Source organism: Acipenser ruthenus, chromosome 12 (assembly GCF_902713425.1).
Source record: "Acipenser ruthenus chromosome 12, fAciRut3.2 maternal haplotype, whole genome shotgun sequence".
Taxonomy (NCBI): Eukaryota; Metazoa; Chordata; class Actinopteri; order Acipenseriformes; family Acipenseridae; genus Acipenser; species Acipenser ruthenus.
The window spans coordinates 3499834-3517196 of NC_081200.1; the positions used below are offsets into that span (position 1 = coordinate 3499834).

General features: G+C 37.0%; 2 protein-coding genes across 5 annotated transcripts in view; both read left to right on the top strand.

Annotated features, from left to right (window-relative positions):
• Positions 1 to 7793, top strand: part of LOC117416519 (calsyntenin-2-like) — a 141347-nt gene extending 133554 nt beyond the window's left edge. For all 3 annotated transcript variants that reach the window (XM_034027640.3, XM_059034344.1, XM_059034345.1), the window contains exons 14-17: positions 158 to 303; positions 1014 to 1137; positions 2776 to 2960; positions 4368 to 7793. In XM_034027640.3, coding sequence (XP_033883531.3) covers positions 158 to 303; positions 1014 to 1137; positions 2776 to 2960; positions 4368 to 4565 — 653 coding nt within the window. In that variant the 3' untranslated portion in view covers positions 4566 to 7793. The remainder of the gene's footprint in view (positions 1 to 157; positions 304 to 1013; positions 1138 to 2775; positions 2961 to 4367) is intronic.
• A 1884-nt stretch (positions 7794 to 9677) lies between these two features.
• On the top strand, positions 9678 to 16180 carry LOC131740036 (tripartite motif-containing protein 42-like). Of its 2 annotated transcripts, XM_059034347.1 has the most exons (4): positions 9678 to 10076; positions 10885 to 13153; positions 13406 to 13636; positions 15648 to 16180. In XM_059034347.1, the coding sequence occupies exons 2-4, from the start codon at positions 12314 to 12316 to the stop codon at positions 15747 to 15749; spliced, it is 1173 nt and encodes a 390-aa protein (XP_058890330.1). In that variant the 5' UTR covers positions 9678 to 10076; positions 10885 to 12313; the 3' UTR covers positions 15750 to 16180. The 2 variants fall into 2 exon arrangements, with proteins under 2 accessions (XP_058890330.1, XP_058890329.1); XM_059034346.1 differs by lacking the exon at positions 15648 to 16180 and having other exon boundaries at positions 13406 to 14299.
• The last annotated feature ends 1183 nt before the right edge of the window (positions 16181 to 17363 follow it).

A 17363-nucleotide genomic window follows, 5' to 3' on the forward strand; every position in this document is an offset into this window, starting at 1 on the left:
CAATTGGCTTATTGGTATATAAATGGAAGAGTTACATGGTGGCTGTATTGAATCACTTTTGTCCAAGATGCATGAGTAGATGGGGGGTGTTTGTTGTTTAGTGGGGTTCTTTTTCAATTAAGGGTCTGCAAACCCTGGCTGAACTTCTTTTTTGCAGGTGTGGATACCATGTCCAACTACGAGCAAGTACTGAGACAGGTGCGATATCTGAACTGGCACAGCGCCGGCATTTTTGGAAGGAGGTTCAAGCTAACATGCTCAGAGCTGAATGGAAGATACACGAGCAATGAGTTTAATTTAGAGGCAAGTACAGCATCGTCAAAAAAAAGAGAATCCGAAACTTTACTCTTTCTGTAAAACAAATTGTATTTTCCTGTTCCACATTGTTTTTGGTCCCACTGGTTTTTAAGGGGATCTTTTTTAGGAAACTGTTAACAACTAGCTTATTAACAATATTGTTCATGTACTGATACAGTCTGTAGTACTGACACTGTATATAGTAACCTATTTATAAAATAATAAAAAGGTCACACGTTACATTGTGTAATTACTGTGTATTTACACATAATTACAATGTCATTATGCATAGTTACCATGTACTTAATAGGTGTAAATCATTTTGCATAATATAACCCTAACCCTATCCCTAACTAACTGTAAACTTAACCCTAACCCTTAACCCTTTTCTGGTACAATTGTGTACTTACGTATTGTGTGCAAAAATATTTATACACAAAGTACATGGTAACTATGCATATAAAGAGTTATCAAAAAAAAAAGCTAAAAATGATTATCAACGCTGCTTTTTTATGGAAGGCTGAAATCCTGGGAATTGGATTAAAGCCATTTCCTAAACCTTTTGAATCTCCAGGTATTCATACAGTAGTTGTTGCTGAAGCAGTCCATGAAAGCTGCTCGAATGTCTCCTCTCATCCTGACTAGCTGCTCTCGTTGCATCTCCCTCTGGGATTATCCGCTCGGGGTAACCAAAGCATTTTCTTTTCCTCCTGAAGGTCAATGTCCTGCACAACTCAAATTCCAGGGAGCACGTGAATCACATGGCAGTTCAACCTCAGTACTTCCAGGCAATTCCCCACCCAGTGATGAGGCACAATGTAAACAGCGCCCACAGCTTGGGTAAGACACGTATTCTGCTTTTCTATGACACAGGTTTCAGTACAGAAACAGATTATACTCATTTGCCACACAAGACAGTAGATGTAAGATACCACACATGATTTTAAAGTGTGCATTTACTCGTCCCACCTTTACTGGTTATTTAAGCTACTGGCCTGTATTTTGCAGCTAATACTGTATTGTATTGTTAAACAGTCAACGACTATAGAGCTTAGTGTCACACCAAAAGATGAACCTTGTAAAATGGTTTTAAAACCCTGTCAAAGCAAACCCTGACAATATGATATTGTAAACTCTATGAAGGCACTGCAGTTGGTGCTCCCTTCATTTATCCTGGTTCTATTGACCCTCTGAATGACAATTAAATAAGAAAGCGGCTGATAGATTCTTGATGCTCGTTACATACAGGAGAAAGAGATGGATAACATGGTCAATTAAAGCCTGTCTTTCATACCCTACTGCACTGCTGGCTGCGGAGAGGGAGTTAACAGTAACAAGTGCATTCTCACTGCTGCCTGGACTGGAGGGGATAGGGCTATGAATAGACAGACAAGGACAGATGCTGCAGATAGGAAGGGACGTTGAATTGCATTCTATAGTTCTTCAGTTTGCTGGTCTCGGGTTCGCCCCTTTTATTTTTCCCTGTGCCAGAAGTGTTTTGTCAGTGTTCTGGATGACATGGAAACGTTTCCAAAGGTTCAGTATAGAAAACACGGTCACAGTAAAATAGGCTATTGTATGTCGTGTTGGCAGTATGGCGTTGTCGGTAATTACCTTTTTTAAGGAGTATCAGAGAGCGAGTTTCTGTTTGGGTACGCTGTACCAAATAGCCTGCTATTCCTCTGACCCCTTATTGGGTAGTGATTTGCACCAATGAAAAGCATTACGAGTAACTTCCCCATTAGAACCAATAGACAGCAGCTACACTTATAATTTCACTGAGCCTCAGCATGTCAATGACATTCTAAATGTATAAACCGCAACGTTCTATATAAACAGATTAAGTGCATTTATATATTAATATCATGTTTCATCATTTTTTTAATTTTTATTATTTAGATGTTTATATGTTTAAAAGTGTTTGGGGCTGCCTCTGATCAGGTTGAGTGTATTTTCTCTTGCACTCTCAACTTGATTAGTCAGATGAAGAACATTTGAACTCACAAGTGCTGCTGCTTCAGAGCACAGGAATTTCCTCTGCATAGAAACCCCCTTGATTGTGTGTAGTATGTCCACAATCACAAGGAGATTGGGGCAGGATACATTCAGATGCTTTCCATTCTCACTCCCTGCTGCACTCATCTGGTGCTCTGCAACCACCCATCACTCCCCATGCCGCTTAATCGACTTCCATTCGCTGCTGGCCAGGTGGTAACCTTGTAGTACATCCGCCTCTTCAGCAGGCAGTCTGGTGTCTGGAATACATTGATACAGTACATGAGTGTATGAGATTGCATTGATATTAGTACAATACAGTAGGCCTATGTAATACAGTATGGTAAGTGACCTACTGGGCACAAATTATATTAGCAACCTGCCTTCTGTTTGCTCAGTCCAGTGGAGTGGTTGAATAAATGCATTATGGCCTTCATTTGCTGCTGCGTTACCAGATACCTTGTATTTTTTTTTTTCTTTCAGCAATTCCAAGCGCTGCCACCGTTGTGATTGTGGTGTGTATCAGCTCTCTGCTCCTCATCGTAGTGCTGGGAATCTACAGGGTTCGAGTGGCCCGTCTGCACTCCTGTGAGAGTGGGGGAGGTGCAAAGGAAAACCAAACGGATTGGGACGACTTGGCGCTGACTATTACCGTCAACCCCATGGAGGTCAGTCTCGTCGTTTCTGTGAATTTAGTGCTCATGCAATGACACTGTACAGTCAGACAGTAAATAGCAACATTATGAAAGTTTCTCCTCACTGCTGCTCCTCAACCCCCCCGCAATCCAGTAATTCAGTCAATTACTCCAAATAATGTGGACTAATATGCAAGGAGGGCTTATTAGGAGTCAGATTCGAACCCAGGCCTCCAGAGGTGAAAGACATGAGAGGCTGCCGAGTTAGCCAGGTACGCCACGCAGCCCCTTGAGTCACCTATTGTAACCTTGAACTGGTTCTTCAGTGCAACGTGAAGGTAGCATTCGGCATTGAAAAGAAATTTTTAGATTATAGAACCACAGGCTCAATACTATTCTTGTAGACCTTATTTAGAAAAAATGTGATTCTGAAACACCAATTATTGCTCTGAAGGTTCAGTCTAGGTTACATGGGAAAGTCTCCAATTAGTTTAGCTTCTGTGTCAAGTGGATGTTAGGAACAAGTCAAAACTGCTACAAATTAACAGTGTTAATTGGCCCCATTCTAAGGCATGTTTGCAAACCAAAAGCATCGGGAAATGTATCCTGTGGTTGGTTAACGAAGTAACATTCTTCTTGTGAAGAAGATTTCATACAGTATCCTGTCTGAAATGGGTTTTGAAGGAATAACAAAACAAAAGATAGTTACAAAGTGGAAGTAAATACAAATATATTAAAACGCAGGTTAATTTGGAGACCAATCATTTTTAGTATTTATTTAGCTAAAGAAAAGATATGTGAATATCTTATACTGCTTTACTCTATTGAAAAAGAGTATCTTCCCATTCATTTATTTATGTATAGTGCATCACAGAGCTGTGTGTAGCCATTCTAACCTTTGGGGATTCACTATGTCAGATGTACAACCCAATTTGCATTGCCATTGAGTTCAGTGACAGGAAAATAAAACTACACCACCATGCCCACAAGAATATGCTTTATAGAGCTTGTTCTGTTTCAGTGGGGTTTTTCAAAGAGATTCCATTGAAACCAGCATGCCATCTGGGTCTTTGTAAGACAACCACAATTGATAATAAAAAAAAGGTACCACTAGAGAAAAGCATCTTGTGCAAACCTTTACCTATGTACACGAAAGCATTATTGAAAAAAATGAAAATATATATTACCGATACTGGTAAATATTTAATCAATTATGTTGAGTATTTTGTATCCTGAATACATCTTTTAAAAAAAAAAAAAACACAACTAAATACATGATGTTTTGGTAATTCCAAAGATAAGTTATGGGTAAATAAAATTACGGATTAATTTATTCAGTGAATGGAAAAAATATATAATAAATAATAATAATAATAGTTCAAATTGACTAGATGTAAGCTATATATGCTATATCGTTTCTACATCTCCTGTGTGTTCTAGAACGTTGAAGAGCCGCAGCAGGCAAATGAAGAGAGCGAGGACGAGGAAGAGGAGGAGGAAGACGAGTTGGAGGAAGATGACATCACGAGTGCTGAATCAGACGACAGTGATGACGAGGAGGCAGTGACCATGGAGGGCCAGTGCGACGGCAAGAGGAGAGAGCAGCTGGAGTGGAACAACTCAACACTACGTTATTAGACAACCTTTCCTCTCCACCACCCCTGAAACACTACAGCATCTTTGCCTGTTTCTAAGGCTACCCATTCATTGGCAAGACTTTGAGTTGGTGTATTACATGTTTAACTCGGCCTCACACTTTATAAAACGTTGCCCTCTGCTGGCTAGGAAAGTGTTCTGCACTTTTTATGGTAACCCACTTTCTGGCTTTACTGCAATATAGGACAAAGGTTTTCATTTGCATATATCATCTAGCAGTTTATTTTAGTTTAAGAAAAATGACAGCATTTTTTCTTTTGTAAATGTTTCAATCTGACTGTACTCTCATTACCTACTGAATGTGTTCATTTTATTATGAACTCAAATTACTTTCACTGATTTTTAAATATGCTTCAACTAAGCTGCCCTACATTAATCTCCCAAAACTGGAATTATTTAAATCCAGAAATCTTTGTGGACTTGCACTTCTAAGGTTTTTATTTAAAAGGTGTCGGATCAGTCTTGTTAAACAATCTGTAGTCTTTGTCTGAACAGCTTTAATATATATAGAAATTCTGCCTGTTAATAGCCTTTTCACATATTGTCTGGCTCCAAAGCAGTTTGTCAACCTCTGACCTTTGTAATGTATTGTTTCGCCACCTGTTCGGTAGCCCATTGTGAGGTCAGAAAGCAAAGGCTAAACTAAGTTCTCTTGTATACATTGTATATTGTGCACCCTTCTATCGTATAAACCTGTAGTGTAAAAATAAAGTTGCAATCTTTTAATACCTTTAATCAGTCAATGGAATATATATGATATTTTATTTAGCCTTTTAGCCTTAGCCTTAATATTTTAAATTTACCAAATTATCTGTATTTATTTGATGCAAAAAGAATTCAGAAATCTTACACAGATTTTTTTTTTCAATTGTCAATTATTTTTCATGTCACTTTTTTTTTGTTACCAAATGTTTAGTGATTTATTTATTTATGTAAATGTATTTATTTTTCTGGTAGTTCAGCTGGCACATTACAAGGGGAGGTACTGCTATATATATTTTTTAAGCTGTTCAGTAAATACCAGTTAGGATACTTACATTTAGACAATACCCGGGTTGTTTGGTTTAGAGGCAGGTTGAGTGGTTTCTGTTTTTATAAGTTGACTTGAATATATATATTACATCCATCTTAACTTTTTGGCAATTATGTGTCCCTCTGTTTATCATGGATTTGGGGGAAAACTTTATATATATATATATATATATATATATATATATATATAATATATATATACACACACACAAAGATGCACAAAAGAAATGCAACACTCAGGTCTAATGGATTTAATCAAATATTTTAAACACAGCTGTCAAAATCACAGAAAATATGAACAAAAATACAGATGTTAGTATCCGGTGTGACCTCTCTGAGCATTAACACAATCCTGGCAGTGTTGACGCGTAGACCTGATCAGCCTCTGGAGAGACTGCTGTGGGATGTTCCACCACTCTTCCTGTACAGCTGCAGCCAGCTGGCGAAGGTTGGCTGGTCGCGGTTGTCTCCTTTGGATGACACTGGCGATTTGGTCCCACAGATGTTCTATTGGACTTAGGTGGGAGAAAAAGCTGGCCACGGCAAGACCTCGACATTGTTTTCTTGAAGTTGTACAATTGTAATCCTAGCACTGTGTGGTCTTGCATTGTCCTGCTGGAAAATCGACACCAGATTGGCTTGCAGGGACGGAAAAACTGTTGCCTCAAGGACTTCGCCAATGTATCGCTGAGCAGTAAGGTTGCCCTCATTCTGCACCAAAGGCGTTCTTGTGTTAAAGGAGATTCCTCCCCACATCATCACACTTCCACTGCCCCACTGGTTGGCTTGAACAACGCAACAGTCAGCATAACGCTCATCGTGACATGGTGGGCCGGTGTGGTGACCCTCTGCCTTCCAGGACGTGTTGTTCCTCACAGCCAGTTTCCTGGTTTCTCTGGACTAGTCTGCTGATTTTTGATGCAGAACATCTCATTCTCCAAGCAACTTCTCACAGACAGGCCGCCTTCAATCATGCCGATAGCAACCAGTCGATCTTCATTACTCAAGCGAGGCATGGTCTTATCTTTTGCTGTTCTTGCATTAATTAAAATCATGTCTTTAAGAGTGGCTATTTATACACATTCTTAATCAACTCATTTTAGCAATTTTAACTCAACTCAAATACCAGACACTGAGCACCTGGTGTTTTTATGAAATCACATGACTTGAGCTCATTATTTTGTTATCCCAAGGAACAATACTACTCAAACAATCAACAAACCTATCTGCTCACTATTTAAAATGTAAATAACATTATGTATGTGCGTGGTTGATGTCAAACAGACTGTTGTGTTTTCATTGTGCATCAGTTTATATATATAATATATATATATATATATATATATATATATATATATATATATATATATATATATATATATATATATATATATATATATAATCCCCCATATCCAAATATACTGCATACAAAACTTTTATTTATTTTTTTTTTTTTTTAAAGTAGTGCGAGTCCTGCATGATCAGAAGCAACTAAAAAGCAAGTTGAAAACAACTCCTGTGACATTTCATACCCCTTCAACCAGTTTAACAAAAGCCCATCAAGAGAGTTGGTTTATACTGTACATTGATTGATACGACTTCTGGCTACACTTTACCAAAACACTGTTTTAAAAGGGCAGTTCTCCGTACGTGGGTATGTAATATTTAACATTATGCATTTAAATCAGTGGTGTCTGTCATTACTACATGTAGTACTAGAGAGAAAGGACTCCTTTATCTGATGGATTAAAAGCAGTGGAAAGAGTTTTTATACATAGGAATGACAGAGGGTCCTTTGTTATGACTGGATCTCTCTTTGTGTTTTTACCATTTGATTTAGCTGGGAGAATGTACTTTTTGAAACTACGCATAGATTACAAGTGAAGTTTGTTGCAATGAACAATAAGAATACATATGCTTAATTCATGTGCTTGTGATGACTCTGTCGTGATCCTTGGTCCATGATATTTCAGCTTTTTAAGTTTGCATTGTCAGGTTCTGACTATAATCATGACATAAAATGTCTGTTGTACTAGATTTTTTTTTTTTTTTTTTTTTTAAAGGCTATTTAAAAATACTAAATTCTGTAAAATGTTTATTTTTTTTAGTATTTATTTATTTATTGGTCACTACAGCACTTTCTGTACATTGGCCAATAAAAACTGGTTTTAGAATTCAGCTGAAGCTTTGTGTGAATGATTTGATGCTGAATTCGGAACACACACGATCTAGATTAATGCATCTTCACCCCACGATGACAACAGCCCACTCGGACTGACAGGCAAACAAAAAGGTACCCACAGCAGCACCAAATACAAAACAGCCATTCACTACAGCATATACATATAGGATATAGAAAAGATAACAACGCTAATATAATAACAACATTGAGGCAATTTGTACTGTTTGTTTCACACTTACTGACAAAAAAAAACAGCATCTGAATATCAATTTACCTGTAACAGCGATGAAAACTAGGCTAGCTTTCAGACCTAACACATTTCACACACTTTTTTTTTTCTCACAGATAATAACTGGAGCCCTTACTATAATTTATTTTTGTTGAGCTTTTCAGCTTTTTCAAGACACCTTTTAATCACTGAATTGAAAAACACAAAAGGAAGCTGCAGTCATCCCTGTAGGTTTGATTCAACACAGTATAAATACAATACTAGAAATCAGTAGTATTAATAATATGTGATACAAGAGAGTGAGAATGACAATATTTATTTTAGCCTGTGCCCTAAAAAATACAAGCACCCATTCTGTGAATTTGCATGATGCATTATACCAGAGGTGCGTTGGTGCACCTGATAATGTTCATTCAATGAATGATTACAATCCTATCGGGTGGATCAACTAGGCGAACTTTGTTAGCTTTGAACAAGGCTAGTTGAACGTTTCAAATATGCAACACATCCTAAAATCCAAAAGCAAAACGGCAGATTAGCCATTTTAAAACTGCAATTCATATTGTAAACAGACCCTCATCATCATCATCATCATCATAATTGCATACATATTTTATCAATTTTATATAAAATAATATTTTATAAATAAGTCACATTATAATATTAAACATATCTGAAGTAACTTTCGGCTTATTTTTTGTTGTCATATAAATTGACAAACCTTGTCCATCCCCCAGAATCAAAGAAATGTTCTTCCAGCCTGTCGCCATTATTGTTTTAAGCAAACTACCTCTACGTTCTCTTAGTTGAACACAGGTCAACTTTTGTGTGTATTATGACGTATTTATTACGTCACAGTGCTAGTGCACGGTGAGGAATTTAGTTGTAATCGCTGTTTTTAGGTACAAGGAGTAAAAGTAGGCAATTATGATGAAGTAGGTGTATTATTATGATCCGAGGATACTGTTAACTGCGGGTACAGTCATTTCAGAGGACTGCAGGAATGGGAGTGGGTGGAAATGCCAGCGTTGACAACAACGTCAACGCGTTGTAACAATTCATTTGCATGACAGAATAAGGTAAGTGGACTAAAGAAAGTGTGACTTATCAAACAATACTGTATGGGCTTTCTTGTCATGTTTTCAAAAAATGAATCTAACCGTCTCCATGAAATAAATCGACTTACTCCGGTATATTATTAGCCACATACACTTGGTTAAATATACTTTGGTTGGCTCTGATAGTGTGTGTATATATATATATATATATATATATATATATATATATATATATATATATATATATATATATATATATATTTACGATTTAAAGTAATGAAAAAAAGTGGATCTTAAACTTAAAATAGAAGTATGCAGAACAGAACGGTAATAAATACATAAATACATGATCGTTGCTGCAGAGGTCAGCTAAATACAGTACATTTTTTAAAATAAACTTGTGATATGTTTGTGTATGATTAACTTTGGATAAACAGATACGGGCATTAAAGAATGTTTACAACATTCGGGGGGAAAAAAGGCAGTAACTGTTCTAGAAAACACTGCATGTGTCCAGCATTCTTTTTTTTTCTAATATATACATAATTACCAAATAATTGTGTCTATACTCTATGAAGATATTAGAGTTCCACTTACCACTTTCTGGATAAACTTATTGGTAACTTTTTTTTCGATTAATTTAAGGTGCACTGCAGTGAATTCAAATAAAACAAACTTGGAAGAAAAAAAAAGTTTTTACTTTCACAAAAAATGGAATTAATTAATTAAATTTGGAATTCTATGAACCCTTATTGTGGTGACAAGGGTATTTATTTCGGCACCTGCCATCGATAACTAACATCCCACGTGGTGTTTACAATCAACAGCTGGTTTGGATCTGAGATGTCGCAGAGTGAACGGAAATTAGAAGAGAAATGGTGGAAGAAAAGTGCAGAAGAGCGGCCAAAATCATCCCCTCCAGCGAGCTCTGGCAAGGAAACAGGGAAGAAAAAATGTGAGGACAAATTGAGCCCTGACGATTCAAACAGCAGGTGTGTAATTTTACGTAGGGTATTCTAGTCTGCAAAATAATTGTCAGTATCCAACGATCGTTCATTTTTATGGTTTGTTTACAGCCCATATAAAACATAAAAACCCCCGAAGGAGTCGTAGTCCGAAACGGCCTGATATTATATATATATATATATATATATATATATATATATATATATATATATATATATATATATATATATATATATATATATATATAATATATATAATCAAATTATTCACATGGGTGTACTTACCATTACCTTTTTGTTGTTTATATTTTTTGGTTGTTTTTTTTGCATCTTTTGTTACACAGCAGTTTTCCTTTTTCAATTTATTTATTTATATATATATATATATATATATATATATATATATATATATATATATATATATATTTATATATATATATATTTATATATATATATATATATATTATATATATATATATATATATATATATATATGTATTGGAAGACCCAAAAAGCTGTCTACAGTGATGAGCAATACACCGCACCCCTTCCCACAGCGCCCCTATCACCAGACCGAAGAAGCTGTCTCTTCTTTTGTGTTTCCCTTAGCTTGTTTGGTATTTTACATTTCGCAATTTGATCATATATATATATATATATATATATATATATATATATATATATATATATATATATATTATTGCACTGTAGTCTTCTCTATAAGGAGTTTAGGACAAGCTTTGTGACACATTATGTAATGATACCGTAAATGTCCATAATAACCTCTTATATGAATAACCAGTGTATTAATTCAGTGCTGCAATTTACTTTGCAGGTCCATCAAAAGACCAAAAGGTCAACAGAAGGATTTGAACAGTGAACAAAAACATTTGCATCAACTACTTACCTGCCCAAGCTGTGAGAATCTGTGCCAACAAGCCCAGTTACTACCCTGCCATCACAGCTTGTGTGGGAGTTGTGTGGAAAAGATTAAAAAGCAAACTTGCGGAGACATATACGGACGTTCTTCTGCCAAGTGTCCTGTGTGCAAGTCAGAGTTCAACTTCAGCAAGAACGACATCCAGCTCTTTCCAAAAAACAACTTGCTTTGCAACATCATTAGCAGGTACTCCCAAGAGAGTTCCAAAAAGAGCCCGGCAGGTGCAGAAGACAATAGCATTTACTGTGAGTTTTGCCTAAAGCAAAAGAGCTTGGCACACGTGCATTGTAAAACCTGCAAGCTGAATTTCTGCAAGAAATGCCTGCAGAGGATCCACAGCCACCCAGCCTTCCTGGCTCACTTCCTAACTGATCCTGCAAACAAAAAGTCAGATCCAATTCCATGCTTCTATCACCCTGAAAAAACCTTGACTTTTTACTGTCTTACTGACAAAACCCCAGTCTGCAATGAGTGCACAGTCACTGGCCACAAAACACACACAGCAATTAGTGTTCAGGAGGCCTACACTGAGGAATCTGGACACCTCATTGAAATCTTGACACGTTCAGAAATAGGCAAGTGAAGTTACCTTGTATACTACTAGAGATCGTTATTTTTTGTAATTCAATTAGACCACTCTACAGATGCGATGCCGACAGTATGGTGTGCACAGTATAGGAATTGGCTGAAGAAAGTTCTTATATTAAAGACTATCATGTATTTTACTGTCAGTTCCCTTGAGCAGACCATGTTTGCATCTTGCCACTATTGGATGCAATTACCAGGAATGTTTGCGATCAGTACATTTTCACGAATTTAGAATCCACAAAATGCTGCATGAGTTTCTAAACAATATATGTATGCTTAATGTACGCAAACGTTTGTCGTCATAAATATTTACACAGAGGAACATTGGAACATTGGAAAAATTAAGTTGTTTTGAAAAGTAGGGGGCTTATTCAACTAACTGGAATCAGGGAAGGGTAAATTGATTGATATGGATAATCAAATTATAACTGTGAAATGATCATAACAGGTTACCAGGGTTTTTTTGGGTATAGGCAGTCAAACAGTTTGACCCACAGGAGGTGGTGCATAGTAAGCTTGAGCTTGACGTGTGTATTTCAAAGCTTTGAGAGGGGATAGAATGTAATTTAAACTAAGATTTTTGTAAGAGTAATTTACATATATAATATGCTAAAAACTGCCAGTCTAGCCACAAGTTTCAAAGGTATTTGTAAAAGTTTTGATATTCAAGGTTTTCCTGTCTGTTTTTACCTGTTGTTCTTCAGCAAAGTATTCATGCGAAAATGACATCATAGACATGAACAATTTACTATTGAAAATAAAAGACAGCAAAATTGAAACGCACAAAAGAGTCGGTGAAGGATTCCTGGACTTACACAAGATACTTGGGGACTTTGAAGACTTGCTGATTGACACAATGAATAAGCAGGCAGCAGAAAGAGCAGAGCGAGTAGAGAGCTTCATCAGCCATTCCTCCAAGAAGCTGTATCCTCTGGAGGGTTTGCTTCTGTACTGCAAGGAAGCTCTGAAGGAACACAACCAAGGGGCTTTCCTGCAGTCTGTTAACCACCTGACGTCACAGGTGGTCAGCATTGTAGATGAGCTCTACGTACCTGAGGATGAACTGAAAGAAGACCCTTACAAGAGCTTTAGACTGGGATTTGGAAATGTTTCAAAAGATCTGATTGATCTTCTTCAAAGTAATCTTTATCATGATGAAGTGGAGAGACCCAGAACACCAAAGCTATACATCAATAACAAATATCCACCTGAGCCTCCTGAGTTATTGTTCCAGGTAGAGGACACTGAAACCATGACCAAGACATACTCCCCAGAGCCGAAACAGTACAAGCGTGTCTCCAAGTCGCCTCTGACGGTGCCACCAAGTAAGGTTGTCCAGGTGAAAGGAGAAAATAGCTTCAAAATGGCGAGAAGACAGGAGAAAAGGCCGAGAAGCACTCCGCCTTATCAAGAAGACCACCGTCTGATGAACACCTTCCACTGTCACTCTGGCAGGAGCCACGATGACCTGGAAGCTCTTCCCTCTTCAAGGAATTTCTCAGTAAAAGTACCAGACTGCTTGCTGCCCAGACCACCAATCATCTACCAGCACATAATGCTTGAAGATACTGCAAAGGTATGAATATGTGCTGAATATGTATGCCTTATCATTGAGGAGGGTGGGGCGGGTATATTTTAATGCTCAAAGATTCAATAGATAGGTTTAAACGGATTGCACTTATTCAGAAGACATTTCAGAACTGAAAGCTGACCACACACTACTTTACAAACACTTTTCCCATACAGGAATAATTGAAACTTTTGCCCATTCATTATAAACAGAATACTACATTTTCTATACCATTCTTGATCGGTACTCTGTCTGCAGATTTACTGGATGGTCCCAACTGGAGAAAACACTGATGTTTTTGATGTCCAGTTTCAAGAAGTGGTTTCTAATGATTCCAGGATGTTTTTGTCAGAAGAGCGAGGGGGCCTTTTTTCTGGAATAAAGGCTTGCACTTTTGAAACAGGATCCCTGAACCCCTGCTCAGAATATCTTTTCAGAGTGCGAGGAGTGAACACCAATGGAGAGGGAGAATGGAGCTATCCTTATAGGGTGAGCATGCCGTCCGGTGCAATAGCTGGCCAACCGGTAAACCAGTGGTTATCAACTCTGGCACTTGAGATCCACTGCAGTCCGGGAGTTTGTTCCAATCAATTCCTTAGGCAGGTCAATTAATAATTTAGGACCTGGTTGAAAAAATATATATATTTGGAATGGAACTTGAGGGATCTACCTTTTCAGTGTTTTGACATTCTATCAAAACTGTGAGGAAGTACCTTCTGTGTCTGTAAGTGTCCCTTGGCTACCTGATATGTCATATTTGAGTGCCTTCTTATGTACTCTTTGTTGTGTCATGGTGTGTATTCAAAACCACTCCGTGGACCTGTTAAACAAAGAGTTCAAAAGAAGGGTTCACACTAAAATGAACAAACTCCTAGAAACATATCAGATGAAGAACAAAAAATATATAGAAGATGTCAGTTATTTTACGAAACTCAAAATCATTAAATCTTAAAAAAAAAAAAAAATGTTGAAATGGCTCAGTCTGGGTCAAGTGGTGCAAGTAAAGTGGTCTGGTAATTTATTAATTCAAGCTTTTAGATGTACAGAAGGTGGATTTAGCTGTACACAGCAGGGTTTAATAATTAGATTTGATAATTGCAACATGGGCAGGAGTTCTGGACTCTGCAAAATGACATCTCTCATAATAACACCCTATGGACAGTTTATTATTTATTTATTTATTTTTTTATTTATTTATTTCTTAGCAGACGCCCTTATCCAGGGCGACTTACAATTGTTACAAGATTACATTATACATTATTTCACATTATACAGATATCACATTATTTTACATACAATTACCCATATATACAGTTGGGTTTTTACTGGAGCAATCTAGGTAAAGTACCTTGCTCAAGGGTACAACAGCAGTGTCCCCCACTGGGGATTGAACCCACAACCCTCCGGTCCAGAGTCCAGAGCCCTAACCACTACTCCACACTGCTGCCCTATTAACCTTTTGTAAATCACATAAATGAAGAATCGTAAATCAGGCTATTCAACATGTATTCTGAATAATCCGTAACTGTGATTGGTTGATTTCTAATGTTCAGTAAAGTCAATTTGTAATCATTTTTTAAGTTACAGTCCCATTTATTGAGCTAAATCACATCCAGTTTGTCCTTTAAACAAGCAGTCAGCTGTGCAGGAGATTTCTCTAATTAGCAGTTTTGTTCTGCTCTGCATGAGCACTTAATCTCTTAATTGTGGGGTTATCATAGCGTTCTTATTAAGGCTTTTAAGGCTCTGTCACACAGAGTTGTGTGACAGAGCTATTAGTCTCTATTGTTAAGTCAAACCTTAATTTTACGCAGTAAATCATACTTTTTGCTGTTTGTCAGATCACCTTTGCAGATTAATTTGGAAATGTGTATATATAAAATAGAGCTCAAAATGTACATTATTAGACAAAAACATGAATCAAATAATATAGCCTTTGTGCAGCAATTTGAAATAAACTGATGAAATAATATAATTTATCAAAGACCTGCCTGTGGACACATACGTTCTGTTACCGGGCAGCAGTGTGGAGTAGTGGTTAGGGCTCTGGACCGGAGGGTCGAGGGTTCAATCCCAGGTAGGGGACACTGCTGCTGTACCCTTGAGCAAGGTACTTTACCTAGATTGCTCCAGTAAAACCCAACTGTATAAATGGGTACTTGTATGTAAAAATAATGTGATATCTTGTAACAATTGTAAGTCGCCCTGGATAAGGGCATCTGCTAAGAAATAAATAATAATAATAATAATAATAATAATAATAATAATAATAATAATAATAATAATAATAATAATAATAATAATAATAACAACAACAACAACATGTGAAATAATACAAGTTGGGAACCGCTTTAAGACAAGTCAAGTGTGTTGGTTTAAAAAAAAATCTGTTTTGAAATAACATCTAAGCATTAAACAAACTGGCAGAAAAAAAAAAATCATTAATGGTTGTATACACAATAATCCTCCTTAACAAAACAATATATTCTCAATTTTGCAGGTTGTAGCTGAAGGCAAAGTTGATTCAGAGCAAAGTGAGGACAGTGGCAGGTTCATGATAAACCCCAAGTCAAGGATACAAGGACGTTCAAAAAGGTCCTGACAGAAGAATGTCATTCATACCAGCTGCCTGGTACATCTTGAAGGGTGAACCTATTAAATAGAACCTGCAGTTTGAAAATGATTCAGTACTACAATGTTGTCGGCACTTTTTGTGGTTCTGGTTTCGTTGTGCCGACAGGCGTGTGAATGTTCAATATTCTCTCACTGTCGCATCATCACACTGAGGGCTCAGGGAGACAAACCCACTTGTTATTTCTGATCTTTTCTGTTGAAAATTTGATAGTGGTAAACAAAACCCAAATTCAGAAGAACTTTCTTTCAGCCAGGAACTTTTATTAGTAGCCTTAGGTAAGCGCCTGTGTCATTTATACAGAACACTTTATTGAATCCTTAGATAGAAACTTGCATCCCAGTTGGCTAATGCAGCCTCCACGTGATCAATAATAGTTTGTGCTGTTGCCAAAAGTGAGCGGTGCCCCACAGCATATCACAGATTTCTCTTGGTGAATTACTCTTAAGAGCTTAATAAACAAGAGTTTAGTATGACTGCATATTGACAGCAGTATTCACTACTCACCTTATTCCCCTTGGGTTAAAAAAACGATATCAATAAAATACTTTATTGTCCACTCTGTTTCTCAACCCTCAGAGGGCAACAGTTTTCCATTATAAGCCTAAAATATTTGTATGTTACATCATATACCGGTAATTATTATTATTATTTGTTTATTTAGCAGACACCTTTATCCAAGGCGACTTACTGAGACTAGGGTGTGTGAACTATGCATCAGCTGCAGAGTCATTTACAACAATGCCTCACCCGAAGGACAGAGCACAAGGAGGTTAAGTGACTTGCTCAATGTCACACAGTGAGTGAGCGGGGATTTGAACCGGGGACCTCCTGGTTACAAGCCCTTTTCTTTAACCACTGGACCACACAGCCGCCTGTATTGTGGTATAATGAAAGAAGCCAGACTGCTAGGGAAGAGTAAGAGGGGCATTATTTCACCTTAATGCAATTAGAAATAGATTGTGAAGGCCACAAAGAATTCTACTAATTATAACATTTAATTTGACAGTTCATTAACCAATTAAGAATGCTTGATCTCCTAGTTCAGTTTCTGTCTGGGTAATTGAAGACTGTCTTTAATGAATAGATTATAATGAATGGGAGACCACCAGTTGTGTACTGAAGATTGGTAGAATAGAATGCTACCTATTTCCTGAATTCGCTTTTGCTAAATTCTATATTCTGCCTGCAAAGGCTCCTGGCTGAGCCCTTAATACGCAGCTTTGATCTTTGCATAAGGGATCATTTGTAAACACTTCAGTGTAGACAGTAGAATCAAACGAGTATGGATTAGATCTCACTCTTAACATTCTTAAGCCTACATTTATTTAAAGGCACGCTTAAATTGTAGAGTGGCTGATGTCTTTTTAAAAAGGAAAAAATGCAATACTGGAAAAATACTGTTAGATGCAAATGAGAAAATACATTTTACACAAGCCTATCAAACAGACTAAATAATCTGTTCTATATGTCTTCATTAGATTTTTTAACAAAGTATCTAGTGTTATTTACAGTGTGTGGCATCTGCTGTTATTTATGAAGAGGAAGCAGGCAGTGCTGCCATCATTTTAAAATTCCCTAGGG